Source organism: Jaculus jaculus, chromosome 16, assembly GCF_020740685.1.
Source record: "Jaculus jaculus isolate mJacJac1 chromosome 16, mJacJac1.mat.Y.cur, whole genome shotgun sequence".
Lineage (NCBI taxonomy): Eukaryota > Metazoa > Chordata > Mammalia > Rodentia > Dipodidae > Jaculus > Jaculus jaculus.
Window position 1 is genome coordinate 67904770 of NC_059117.1, and position 14454 is coordinate 67919223.

Sequence of the window (14454 nt, forward strand, 5' to 3'; positions counted from 1 at the left end):
AATGTATATCTGAAAGGTTTTTTTCTTTGTTGCACAGCATGAACCCCAGCATCCGCTGGAAACTTCATGAAGACAACATCACCCCCAGTCCACTGAAAGCAAGCACTGCTCAAAGTCTCCAGGCAGAACGGCCCCTCCTCCGGCCAGCAAGCATTTCTTCTTTCTGTTTTGGAAAAGTGCCATCATGCCTCTTTGTATTAGTTTCAACCATCCTCTACCACAGCAAGGTGTGGAAGGGAGCAGAGAAGAATGCATTCGGTCATCACATCAAAGGGACCCACAAAACAGTCGCACAAGGTCCTCTCTCCTTCAAACGAGACTTTTCAGGGGAGTAAGAACCTATTCCGATCACACTCACCCAGCCTGAGACGGAGACTGGGGACTCCCAACACTACTCCGGCCTCCGCCTACAAAAGCCCTGGGGACAGACGTCAGGACTACCAACAGGCACAGGTGAATGCTGCAGGAAGTGACCGCCTGAAGGGACAGTCAGGATTCATTAGCCAGGAGCCCACAGATCATTCAGTTCCAACACACCCAGGTACAAGGCTGGGCTTGTCCATTGGAACATGCAAGATGAGCTACCTGTCAGCACAGCCCAAAATGCCAACGGAAGAGAAGATGCTCTGAGGGCCCCAAGAGAAGAAAGCCTTTTTCTCTTTTTTAAAATGAATTTGGGCTGAGCAGCCAAACAATGTAAAATGTATTTAAAAGTTAACCCTTTTAAGTAAAACATTTTACATCGTCACGGGCGATTCAGTTCCAAATGGCAGGAGATATGGACCACATATTTCAATGTGCAGGATTTGTTTTTATAGTGTGTTTTGCCACCCAGCCTTTAACCTCAGTACTTTGCAGGAGGAACAGGAGTTCAAGGGCAGCCTCAACTACCTAATAAAAACAATAAAGTGTGCCCAGAGTTAATCCCAGCATTCAGGAGGCTGAGGTAGGAGGATCACTGTGAGGACAAGGCCAGCCTAGGCTAGAGCGAGACCTTCCCTCAAAATAATAATAATAATAATAATAATGGTGTTGAGAATGCTGGGTACAGGAATTTACAAAATGCTTAACCAATAATTGTTGAGGCTGTGAAGTGGATACCCAGGCGTCCACTACATTCTTCTATCTTCATGTGGGGATTTTTTTGGGCTATTTTTTTAAATATTTATTTATTTGAGGGGGGCAGAGAGGCAGATAGAGAAAATGGGCACACCAGAGCCTCTCCGTACTGCAAATGAACTCCAGACGTATGTGCCCCCTTGTGCATCTATCTGGCTTACATAGGTCCTGGGGAACTGAACCGGGGTACTTAGGCTTTGCAGGCAAATGCCTTAACCACTAAGCCATTTCCTCAGCCCTTGGCTATAATTTTTAAAAGACCAAGAAAAAATGCAAAGCGCTCAGTCCCATGTTTGATAATGCTTCCACTTTGCACTTTGAAGCTGTATTTGGAACAGTAGCTGGGGCAGGGATCCCAGGCCCTCCACAGTGCTGACTTAACCGCGATAACCCTGTCTGTAACCCTTTGGGTAAAGGCCCAAGTCAGAGCTGTTTCCAAAGGCCTCCCCAAAGCACAGGAGCCCGGCACTCAAAAGGCAACTGAGCAGCCCGTGCGGGTCTCAGAGCAAATAAAACAAAACAAAACAAGAAACTGATGCTAGTTTTGATTGAGTGAAAAGAGCGTACCAGGAAGTCCCCTAAACAGACAACCAGAAGCATTTTTATTTTAACTCCTCTTGTCAAAAGACAAAACCGTTTCTGAAGCTATGGCTGCAAGAAGCGAAGGTCCCAAAGCGAACTCCTGTCCCCACGGGGACTCGAGCCCGCCAGAAGCGACGGCACCGGGCCGTGGGCGCCGCCTCGTGCCCGGGACCCGGCGGTCCGCAGCATGGGCACCTGGGCGCCCCGTCCCCGCGTCCCCGCGGCGCGGAGGTGGCCCAGCGGGACCAGTGCAGGTGGCGGGAGTTTGACACGCGGCTCGGGGGCGCCCCCTGAGGTCCAGCGGCATCGCATCACCCTCGGAAAACCGAAAGCCTACCTCCCAAGCCTGTGGCATTTTTAACTTTATCGGCCTCCAAAACTGGAGTGCACCCTCGCAGGCTGCACTTTTCCAAACCAAAGCGCCCCCCGGTCCTCCCTGCGCCTCGGCCACTGCTCCTTCCCTTCCCCCCCCCCCGCCCCCCCGGCACCGCTCGGCTCCCGGTCCTGGAAGGAAGACTAGCTGCCTGCAGCCAGTGCAGGACAGGAAAATGAGGAAGCTTTTAAAAAGCGGTCCAAGCCGCCGAGAGGCGGCAACCCTGGCGGTCCCTTACTGGATTTCAAGCCTGCTCACACACCAGGTGAAATAAAATCACGGTGGGAAAACCGAGGAGGTCAGCCAGAAATGGAATTGGAAAATTCTGTTTTGCAAGGCTGCCTCCCACTGCCCCTATTTGAAAGTGACCCTCAAAAAAATATGTAATAAAAAAGTGACACCACACACACACACACACACACACACACACACACACACCTGGGTGCACGCAAACTCACTCAACCATAGCAAAAAAAAAAAAAAAAGGCAAAGTCTAGCATGGGCGACGATGAAAACAAACGATGACCAGTGGCCTCCAAAGGAAGGTGGGGGGGGACTGACTGTCAGAGAAAATGCCCCAGGGCCTCCACTCGGGGAGGCAGAGCCCTTGGTGACCAAGCCCCGGGCCTCCGGATGCGCGGGCACGCTCAGCCTCACCCGAGGCCTCCGAGGTGGATTTCTGGACTGTGACAGGAGCTCGGGGCCGGCTCCGGAGGCTGGAGGATGCGCGGAGTAACAGGGGATGCCCAAGAACATGTGGCGGTGCTTTACCGCTCTGCCCCCTCGAGCCCTCCCTGGAACCCGCACAGGGGGCACTGGCAGCCGGTGCCCTCAGAGCGGGTCCCTGTGGCCAGCGAGAGCACCCACGCCCGGCTCTGGGGTGCAAGCTGGGGAGGGTGAGGTGCCCCGCTGCACCAAACCCCGCGCTCTCACCGCCCCGGAGACAGGCGGCTGTTAACCAGAGACGGGAGAACCATCCGGGCACGTTCCTTTTTTGTGGATTCAGATAACCAGCCGCTGCCTCCAAGTATCCCAGAACGGGTGGATGAAAAGGCAGAAAGACGGGGTGCGAGAGAGGAGAGCGAATGGCCCCCATTCTCCCAACCCTTCTCCCAGCCAGGGCAGAGGACGTGGCCTCCACCCTTTGCGAGGGGGCTGGACAGCTCGGACGGAGCGTGGGGACCGCAGCCCGAGGACCATGCAAGGCTGCTGGCTGGCCTCTGCCCTCTCCGAAGGGGGCAGGAGTGTAGGAGGGCTGCAGGCTGGCAGTAGAGGGTCTCCGAGCTGCACGCCGGCCCCTGCACTGGTGTATTATGCTCGTCAATAGCCAATATTGCCCCTGCCTTCACCTGGCCAGAAAGGCGTGGGTCTGGGTGGAGCAGGCACCAACTGCCTGGAAAAAGGGCAAAGATGCAGACAGACAGGGTGCGCGAGACCACAACAACAACAAAAAATCCGCCAGGGCGCGAACAGCCATCCAGTCGCCGACCCGCCCCCTGCGCGTGGACCCCCCGCAGCACCGCTCGGCACGGTCCTGGGGAAGGGGGGATGCGAGCCGGAGTCGGAGACCCTCCCTCCATCACCCAGGCCCCCACGCTGGCACCGAGGCGTAGCCCGTACCCCAGCTCCCAGCAGGACTGGAACGAGGCGCCCCCTCCCCGGCCCCGAGGGACCGGAACCCGGGCTGCGTGGTCCTCCATCCCCTGCGGCCAGCCTCCGCTTTCCCTTCCCGAACACCGCCCTGCTGAGGGTCGGAGGGCTGTAATAAGAGACCCCCCTCCCATCACCACCACATTACGAGCTCCTTCGATCCCCACCCGAGCGCGGGGATCGCCCCCAGAGACCTCCCAAACCCACCGGGCATCCTCCCCATAACCCCAAGCCACCCGACGACTCCTGCCTTCCTCGATCGGCTCCGGATCAGCAAAGCAAGTCGCCTCTCTTCACGACTCAAGCTCCCTCTAGTCTCCCCAAAACCAGAGTCACAACACCATGAGTGCCCCCAAGCCTTCTCCTCGGCCAGCTCCGGGCTTCTCCCCCGCGCCCTCCCTCTCCGCCGGTCTGAACACCGCCGAAGCCAACGAAGCAGATCCCACGGTCCTCCCCGAGAGCTCGGGTATTCCCCCCACCCCCCGCAAAGCATCCTTCCAGCGGTCCCCAGGACGGGCGCCCCGGCGACAACTCCGCAGACCCCCGCGCGCGCGCGCGCCATGCATCCATCCATGCATCCATGCATCATCCATCCATCCATCCGGCCGTCCGGAGCCGCCGTGCCTTCTCCCACCCCACCCCCTACCGCGAGCCTCGGCGGCCCGGTAACTCACCCGGGAAGCTCACGACATAATGGAGCACGGAACTGGTGATTTTCAGGAACAAAATCCACCAACACGGTTCCAGTAACCTCCGCATGTCCGAAAACGCACATCGAAAAATAAAACGAGAGAGAGAGGAGGGGGGAGGGAAAGCAAAGGGCAAGTTGAGGAGGGGGGTGGGGTGGAGGTACAGCAAACTTGTTGAATAAGTTCTTCTGCTTGCAGAGCGAGGAGGCTCCCTCGGCTGGAGCTGGCTGGCTGGCTGATTGGTCCCGGGCCACCACCACAGGTCCCCACTTCCCCGCGCGCTCGGCGCCGAGTTGCCCTCGCCACCACCAGCACCGCCACCACCCGGCGCTGGAACCCGGGGAAGCGAGCTGCTAGCCTAGCGCCTCCCGGATCAACCTCTTCCACCTCTCCCGTCCAGAAAGCAAAAAGAAAATCAAATGCAAAGTGAGCGGGGATGCCGAGCCACGCTGGGGCCGGCGGGAGGGGGCCGCGGGCGACGGCGACGGCGAGGAGCAGCAGCAGCCGAGGATCCCCAAGTTGAGGCGGCGGCGGCGGTGCGGCGCGGCGCGGCGCGGCGCAGCCCGGGGAGAGCCGGCGGCCTCAGGCGGGCAGCTGCTTCCAGGGCCCCGGCAAGGAAGGAGGCATGTCTGCGAGGACGAGGACGGAGGCGGCGGAGGAGGAGGAGGTGCCGGCTGTGTTGCTGGGGTGGTGGGGAAGGGAAGGGGGGGGTTAGCGCAGAAGCGCCCCCCCCGGATCCGAGCGGGCCGGCGGAGCGCAGCGAGGACCGCCGAGGGGCTCAGAGCGGCTCCGGGACGCGGCTTCGCTTCAGTCCATGCTCGTCAAAGTTGTGGCTCCGGCGCAGGCAGAGCAGGAACCGGGAGCGCGGGGCTGGAAACTGGCCATGCCTCCATACAGGAAGTAACATGTGAGCATGGATCCTGGCAGAGACTTTAAAGCCGCCGGGGAGAGAGAGAGAGAGAGAGAAAGAGAGAGAGAGAGCAGAGAAAGAGCGAGCCTCGGCCCGGGGGAGGAGCGCGCGCACGGCGGCGGCGGGCGCGCGGGCGCGCGGCGGGGATGCGCGCGAGGGGGGCGCGCGCGCCGCGCTCTCTCTTAAAGCGGCCGCGCTCGGCTCGGCTGGGCTCCAGGCGATCCCTCCTCCCTCTCCCCGCCCACCCGCACCCCCCGGGGCTGCGGGCACCTTCCGCTGGGGAGTGGGCACGTTGGGGTCTGGGCACGTTGGGGTCTGGACGTGGAAAAGAGGAGTAACCCTGGCTTGGCCTCGGGGAAGAGAAGAAGCTGTGCATGCCTTCTGGAGGTCGCTGTGTTTCCGGGGAGCACCCCCTGGAGATGCTGGGCGCCTCCACTTGGGACACGTTAGGGTCTTGACGGGGCGGGGAGGAGAGCAGAGTAACCCAAGCTCGGCGTCAGGGGACGGAGAAGGAGCCGAATGTCTTTCTGGGGTCGGCGTGTGTCTGGGGCACATCCCTGCAGGGTGATTGCGCGGGCTCCCGCGTCTGCGTTAGCTCGCCGATCTGGGACTTGGGGGAGGGGCCCTGGGTGGCCTAGTGGCTTGGACTGGAGTCTGGGGAATGGACCGTGGCGCCCCCTTTTTTTTTTTTTTTTTTTTTTTTGAGTTCGTACATAGCACGGCTTTTCCAATTCCGTCTACTGCCTGGGCCCTACCACGGAGGGGCGCACCTCTCCGCGCGCCCCCAGTTCGCGCCCCGCACTCTCCCGCTTGCAAACAAAGCCGATCGGCCTTTGCAACTCGGGTGGAGAAGATTTCATATCCCCACTCCTCCTCCTTTTTTTCTTGGGCTTCCCTGGCTAGAGTCCAGGGCTGGGGAGGACAGATCTGGATTCCAGCCTTGCAAATCCAGCCCGCGTCCCACACCCTCCTTCCGGGATCGGCGAGAAGGGTCCGTGGTAGAGTTCTCCCCCAAGTCGCAGCTCCCGGGTCGCGGTGCCCGGGCTCGGGCCCGACGAGGTTGCAGGAAGCGCGTCTCTCGCCCGGGGAGGTGGGAAAGCATCGCCCCGGGGGGCAGGACTGGCTTTTCTGCTGGCTTCGGCTCCGGGGAGAGGCATCCGGGGGAAACGCGAGAACTAAGCTTATCTGTAATGAGTTTTGTCCCTGGGCTCCGGGTAAGATCTTTATCGTTTAGTTAGACTCCTTTTTTAAGCGCCTTTTTTTTTTTTTTGAGTTGGCTTTTCATCGAATGTGTGATTGAACCAAGATCATGAGCCATTGGTAAATTTCACCCCTAAATTTTTTGCTGTGCCTCCCTTTAAAAGCAACCATGCATTAAAAAAAAAAAAAAAAAAAGTATTCCTGTTGTTTCTTTCATCCCAGCCCACCGCGGTAGCCATCCCAACCGGATGCTAGGTTTTCACATCATACCCAGATGTTCGTAGCCCGCCGCACAACGGGATCCAGGCGCCTTTACCCTTCCCAAGAAAAGGCTTTAGAAGTTACGGCTTGGGGAAGGACACACTAAAAAGCCAGGAAGTTCCCCAGGAGGGCCCAGAACTCTATCTTTAGCGAAACCGAGTGAAACACCCTGCCCAGGGTGGGGGACCAGGCGTTTATTTGCTTTGGAATTTGGTCCTTCCGGGTTTTGTTGCTGTCTGGACTCCCTGATGGACACTTGTGGATCCTTGCTTCCCTGACAGTCTTGCGTGGAAGGGTGTTCCTTTGGCACGAGGAGCCTGGGGCGGTTAAAATGACCCTAAGCCTTCTCGGTCGCTCCCAGCTTATGCCTCAGTCTTGAGTTACCACACTTAGGCCCGCAGCACGTAGTAAAAGCTGCCCTTTGTGGAGAGCTTCCTGTGTACGCGGCACCGCGCTGAATTCTGCCTGTGAGCTATTGGCTGGTTCAGTCAACGTGCTGAACACCTACTGTGTGCTGGGCAACAAAACACACAGCAGCCTGTTTGACTCAACTGGGAAAAGTCAAAAACATGATAGTTTAAGAAGTCATGAAATGTCCCATTCTCTATCTAGCCGCCTCTTTCTGTCTGTCCGTCTCAAATAAATAAACAAAAATTGGTGTTTGTAGTTTTTTTAATTTTTGTTTATTTTTATTTATTTATTTGAGAGCGACAGACGGAGAGAAAGAGACAGACAGATAAAGGATGGGCGCGCGCGCGAGGGCCTCCGGCCACTGCAAATAAATTCCAGACTGGTGCACCGCTTTGTGCACCTGGCTTACTTGGGTCCTGGGGAATGGAGCCTCGAACCGGGGTCCTTAGCCTACATTGGCAAGCGCTTAACCGCTAAAGCCATCTCTCCAGTCTTAAAAAAGCAAGCAAGCAAACAAAAACAGCCCTGTTTTTGTTTGTTCATCTCTTCAGTCTTAAAAAGGAAGCAAACAGGCTGTTTGCTTGCTTTTTAAGACTGGAGAGATGGCTTTAGCCGTTAAGCACCTGCCTATGAAGGCTAAGGACCCCGGTTCGAGGCTTGATTCCCCAGGTCCCACGTTAGCCAGATGCACAAGGGGGCGCACGCGTCTGGAGTTCGTTTGCAGAGGCTGGAAGCCCTGGCGCGCCCATTCTCTATCTGCCTCTCTCTGTCTGTCGCTCTCGAATAAATAAATTAAAAAAAAAAACAAAATTAATGTTTATTAAAAAAAAAGAAGTCATGAAATGTTAATTACAAAGAAAGGACTCCAGGACCCCAGAGAGTGAATGACTATTATCCTACAGGTGACCCCAATACTAAAAGTTCACATCACTGTAGGTCAGGACTGCTTACTGTCCTGGGACCCCAGGCTGAAGTTTACCCCAAACAGCTCTTAGGAGGAAGCCCAACCCAGGCACCATCTGCTTCAGACCTGTAAACCCAGCCCTTTAGAGCCTAGGGTAGGAGGACCACAAGTTTAATGCCATTCTCGGCTTTATAATAAACCCAAGGCCATCCTGGGCTTGATAGCAAGATCTGGTCTCAAAACAGAAATACAAAATACGAAAGTTTCACAGGTATATCACACACATGGGTTTTCCTTTCCATTCCACAACTGGTTTCAGAGTTTACACGCAAAGTGACCTGTCAGCAGACCTTCCCTGCGTCCACTTGGTGATTACAGCATGCCATCCTCCTCCGTCCTCCTCCACGCTCATGTGTGATGCGGGGGCTGCTGCACAACCCGCAGAGTGAGTGGGTGGGTCCCGCAGATGGCAGAGTTGAAGGCTACACAGAGGCAGTGATACCACTGATTCTAATCACCCCCAGCGGAAAAGCTTAAAGCCAAACCACTTGTTAACTCACAGAACTAAAAGTGGAGGGGGGAGTCCAGCGTAGCCGAGTCCTCTTGCTCAGGCTCACCTGCTCGTAGTCAGCTCCAAGTTGCTGGGATGAACATCCATCCAGACAGTTTGTGGAAGAAAGGGCTTTATTTCAGCTTACAAATCCAGAGGAAACCCCACCCATGGCGGAAGAAGCTGTTCACTTCCCTGGATCCAAGCAGGGAGAAAGGATGCAGCAAGCCAGCAATGACGCCAGAAAACGCAAGCATGAGCTGGCCCCGCTCACGCGGCTCTCTCCACTAGTTTTGGCTGGAATTAAGATCCACACCCAAACACACCTTAGGGCAGGACCCCAGGGTCCGTCCCCACTGAAACCTCCTCCAGCAGGCTGCTGGAGACTCAAGCAGAAAGCTTAACCTTAACAAAAATACCTGAGCCCAGCTGGAGGGATGGCTTAACGGGTTTAAGGTGCTTGCCTGCAAAGCCAAAGGACCCAGGTTCGATTCCCCAGGACCCACATAAGTCACTCTCAAATCAATAAAAAGAAAATATTGAAAAAAATAAACCTGACAACAGGTGCAATAGTGGTATGTCTGTTATGGGGGAAACCAACTGCCCTCTAATTGGACTGGAGGCCTGCTCCATGAGAGGGAATACATCCCTGATATTGAGGGGAGTCATGAGCCTAAGGGTGTAATGTCTGCTGCTGTCTGGCTAAATGTATACACTATGCTTATCAAACTGCCCAGTAAGCACTTCTCTTAGAGTTCATACCCTCATATTAATGCTACTCTCACTTTTGGTAGAGAATCTTCTCTTTTCAGATGGCAGTGACCTTGGGATGACTCAGAAGGTAACATGGTGCTGGAAAGAAGTGACCACAGTGTTCAGTACTGCAATATCTCTATCACACCTTCCAAGACTCAGGGTGTAATGCGGAAGAGGTGGCAGAAAGAATGTAAGAGCCAAAGGAAGGGTAGGCCTCCTTACAACGTGCTCCCCCCAGACACAAAATGGCCTGGATATGCATGACCTCACAGTGTGTGACACTACCTACACAAGACCATCATAAGAGGAGGAAAAGATGACATTAAAATAAAAGGGAAACTGATTGAGAGGGGCCGGGAATATGATGGAGAATGGAGTTTCAAGGGGGAAAGTGGGGGGCAGAGGGTATTACCATGGGATTTTTTTTTTTTATAATCATGGAAGTTGTTAATAAAATTTGAAAAACATAATACCTGAGCCAGGAGCCCTGGCACAGGCTTTTAATACAAGCACTAGAGAGACAGAGGTAAGAAGATCACTGTGAGTTCTGAGCCAGCCTGGGACCACAAAGTAAGTCACAGCTCAGCTGGAGCTACAGTGAGGCCCTACCTTAGAGAAAAAAAAGGGGGGGGGGCTAGAGAGATAGCCCAGAGGTTAAGGCACTTGCCTGCAAAGTCTAAGAACCTGGGTTTGATTCCCCAGTACCCATGTAAAGCCAGATGCATACGGTGTGTCTGGAGTTTGCTTGCAGTTTGAGAAGCTAACTGCTATTGTGGGGTTGGGGAAATGGCTCAGCAGACAGGCAGGCCTGCCACACAAGCATGAAGGCTGCGAGGCCCTCATCCTGAGTTCACTTCACCAGCCCCGTGTGAATGAGCGATAGATAGCCAATGTTCTCCTGTGGAATGTGCACAGAGTATACGCATCTGCACACACATGTGCATACACCACATACACACCACACATAGCACGCACACACACATAGCACACACACACACACACACACACACACAGAAAAAAAAAAACAAAGTTCAAAATTGGAAGCGTGTTTCCTATCGAATGCTGGCTGCTTTCCTACCATCAGAAAGTCAAGATACAGGTGCTGGAGATGGCTTTAGTGGTTAAGCACTTGCTTGTGAAGCCTAAGGACCCCTGTTCGAGGCTGGATTCCCCAGGACCCACGTTAGCCAGATGCGCAAGGGGGCGCACGTGTCTGGAGTTCATTTGCAGTGGCTGGAGGCCCTGGCGCGCCCATTCTCTCCCTCTCTCTCCCTCTCTCCCTCCCTCCCTCTCTCTCTCTCTCTCTCTCTCTCTCTGCCTCTTTCAAATAAAAACAAAAAAAATTTTTAAAAATAAAATTAAATTAAAAGAAAGAAAGAAAGTCAAGATACAGCAAATTGAACTGTCCCAAGTCAGGGGCCGTGTGCAGGCTGACGGTGCAGGAAGGACAACGGCTCCTGGAACCAGCTTGGCTGACTGCGCTGTGACTCACCCATGCACAACCACAGACCAAGTACCCACTTTGTGCCTCCCTCGTTGGCAAAGTGGGACACTAACTGCGTCTACTCCTAACCTGAGAGGATTAAAAGGAATTAATATACATAAGGTAGTTAGAGCTGAGCCAGCTACCTAATAAGCATTTAATAAATGGAAGCTATTACTGTTATCTGTTCACCCAGCAATGCGATAGAGAGGGAACATCTGTTACTTCCTGGCTGCTCAGCTTCCTCCAGTACCATCAGCCCAGTTTTCCTTTAGCTACAACGTCCCAGATGCTCTGGGTGAGTCTAGGCCTGTTTTTTTCTCCTCCCCTCCCCTCTCTGTTCTCATCCTCCGTACTTCACCAGCTCAGCATGGCACATGCCCAGCGTTGGCCATGGAGGCACCCTATGTCCAAGTTTCTAGTTGGTTCAAGAAGGATCAAACTCCCAAGCCTGGAATCCCAGTGTTTGGAAGGAGAAGCGTTCGAAATAAGTTCGAGGCCAACCTTGACTACTTAGTAAGTTCAAAGCCAATTTGGACATGAAACACTGTTAAAAAAAAAAAAAAAAAGCAAAAATCATTCATTTTGCTAGGCGTGGCAGTGCACGTCTTTAATCCCAGCACTCGGGAGGCAGAGGTAGGAGGATCACTGTAAATTTGAGGCCACGCTGAGATTACGTAGTTAATTCCAGGTCAGCCTGGACTACAGCAAGACTCTACCTCAAAAAAACAAGTAAACAAAAAAAATCATTATCGTTTTTTTTGTTTGTTTCAAAGTAGTGTTTCACTCTAGCCCAAGCTGACCTGTAAACTCATTATATAGTCTCAGGGTGGCCTCGAACTCACGGCAATCCACCTTCCTCTGCCTCCCGAGGGCTAGGATTAAAGGTACATACCGCTATGCCTGGATAGAAATCATTAATTTTTAAAAATGCCTTTCCTTGAGCCAGGTGTGGTGGTGAAACCATACCTTTAAAAATATATCTTTTCTTGGTGACCAGTGGGGTGACTCAAAACTCAACAAACTGCAGAGAAGAAATGACAGTGGAGTGTTTATCGCTGAGAGACATCTCTACCACGCCCTCCAAGGCTCAAGAACCATTGCAGAAAAGGTGGCAGAAAGAACAAAGAGCTAAAGGATGGGGAGACATGCTTACAATACTGTCTTCCTGACACAAAGTGGCCATGGCCTGTGTCACCTCACAGCAGCTGCTGCTATCTACCCAAGACCTGCATAGTAGAAGAGAAAAAAGTCGATGACATCGAAATAGAAGAGAGGCTGGTTGGGAAGAAGATGGGATTCAGTAGACGGGGAATTTGGGAGAAGGGAAAGAGAGCGTGGTGGGAGAGGATTACGATCATAGGATATTGCTTATGTTTCTGGAGGTTGTAAAGAAAATTTTAAGCCAGTCATGGTGGTGCATTCGGGAAACAAGAGTATAAGGAATGCTGTGGGACTACAGAGTGAGTTCTAGGTCAGCCTGGGCTAGAGCAAGACACTACCTTAAAAAATAGATAAATAGATAAAGCCGGGCATAGTGGCACACACCTTCAATCACAGCAGTTGGGAGGCAGAAGTAAGAGGATCACCATGAATTCGCGGCCACCCTGAGACTATATAGTGAATTCTAGGTCAGCCTGGGCTTCAGAGAGACCTTACCTCATAAAGCCAAAATAATAATAACAATTAAATAAATTTAAGCAGGGATAGACATATGGCTCAGTGATTAAGGCACTTGCCTTAAAAGCCTAACGACATGAGTTTGATTCCCAGTATCCACATAAAACCAGATGCACAATGTGGCACGTATATCCAGTGTTCATTTGCAGTGGCTAGAGGACCCGTTATGTCCATTCACTTTCTTTCTTATTTTTTAATTTTTTATTGACAACTTCTATACTTACAGACAATAAACCATGATATTTCCCTTCCCTCTCCCATTGTCCTCTTCACAACTCCACTCTCCAAAATATCCCCTCCCTCTCTCCATTAGTCTCTCTTTTACTTTGATGTCATCATCTTTTTCTCCCATTATAAGGGTCTTGTGAAGGTATTGCTAGGCACTGCGAGGTCATGGATATTGAGGTCAATTTCTGGATGGACAGTTGCATGTAAGGAGTGGTACCCCTCCTTGGATCTTACATTCTTTCCACCACCTCTTCCACAATGGACCCTGAGCCTCGGGGGATGTGAGATGTTTCAGTGCTGGACACTCCTCCGTCTCTTCTAAACATTTGTAGCTAGGATCCACATATGAGAGAGAACATGTAACATTTGGCTTTCTGGGCCTGGGTTACTTTGTTTAATATAATCCTTTCCAGATCCATCCATTTCCCAGCAAATTTCATTTTTCTTTTAAATTGAATAGAACTCCATTGTGTAAATGTACCACGTCTTTATTATCCACTTATCTGTTGAGGGACATATAAGCTGGTTTCATTTCCTAGCTATTGTGAGTAAAACAGCAATAAATATGGCTGTGCAAGTGTCTCTAAGGTAGTGAGACTAGTGATTAGGCTATATGCCTAGGAGTGGGATAGCTGGATCATATGGTAAGTCTCTTTTTAGCTATGTCAAGAACCTCCACACTGATTTCCACAGTGGCTGTACCAGATTGCATTCCCACCAGCAGTGAAGAAGGGTTCCTCTTCTTCCACATCCTCGCCAACATTTATTGTCATCTGTTGTCAATGGTAGCCATTCTGACAGGAGTGAGATGGAATCTCAAAGTAGTTTTTATTTGCATTTCCCTGATGGCTAATGATGTAGAACACGTTTTTAGATGTTTATATACCATCTGTATTTCTTCCATTGAGAACTCTCTATTTAGTTCCACAGGCCATTTTTTAATTGGGTTGCTTGATTTCTTATTGTTTTGTTTTTTTGTTTTGAGTTCTTTGTATATTCTAGATATTAATCCTCTGTCAGATGTGTAGCTGGCAAAGATTTTCTCCAATTGTGTAAATTGTCTCTTTGCTCTATTCACAGTGTCCTTTGCAATACAAAAGCTTTGTAATTTCATGAGATCCCAGTGGTTGATAGTGGTTTTGTTTCCTAAGCAATTGGGGTTATGTTCAGGAAGTCATTGCCTATGCCAATATGTTGAAGGGCTTCCCTACCTTTTCTTCTAGCAGTTTCAGAGGTTCAGGTCTGATAAGGCCCCTGATCCATTTGTACTTGATTCTTGTGCATAGAAAAAGACAAGGATCTATTTTCATCTTTCTACATATAGTATCCAATTGTCCCAGCACCACCTGTTGCAAAGGCTGTGTCTTCTCCAATGAATATATTTGGCATTTTTGTCAAAAATCAGATGGCTGAAGCATTGCATGTTCTCTCTCATATGTGGATCCTAGCTACAGATGATTGGACTTCTGTGTGAGTAGGAAGAAAACTCAGTAGCAAAGGCCAGTAACCTAGAAAAGAGATATAAGGGGAAGAGAAAGGAAGGGAGGGGAGTACTTAATAGGATGTTATTATATATATATATAAAGAAGAATAGATTAATGGGGGGTGAAAAGGCCTAAGTAAGGTCAGGGGAAGAGGGTGAATAAAGGAAAGGTAGA

At 51.9% G+C, this 14454-nt stretch overlaps 1 protein-coding gene across 3 annotated transcripts in view; it reads right to left on the reverse strand.

The window, feature by feature from the left end:
• The window catches only part of Ptprg (protein tyrosine phosphatase receptor type G), an 873855-nt gene extending 868994 nt beyond the window's left edge, over positions 1–4861 (reverse strand). Inside the window, exon 1 of one of the 3 annotated variants that reach the window (XM_004661265.2) lies at positions 4399–4861. In XM_004661265.2, coding sequence (XP_004661322.1) covers positions 4399–4483 — 85 coding nt within the window. In that variant the 5' untranslated portion in view covers positions 4484–4861. Of the gene's footprint in view, positions 1–3931; positions 3954–4398 lie in introns of those variants that run through there. The other 2 variants (XM_004661264.2, XM_045136198.1) reach the window with 2 other exon arrangements.
• Between the last annotated feature and the right edge of the window lie 9593 nt (positions 4862–14454).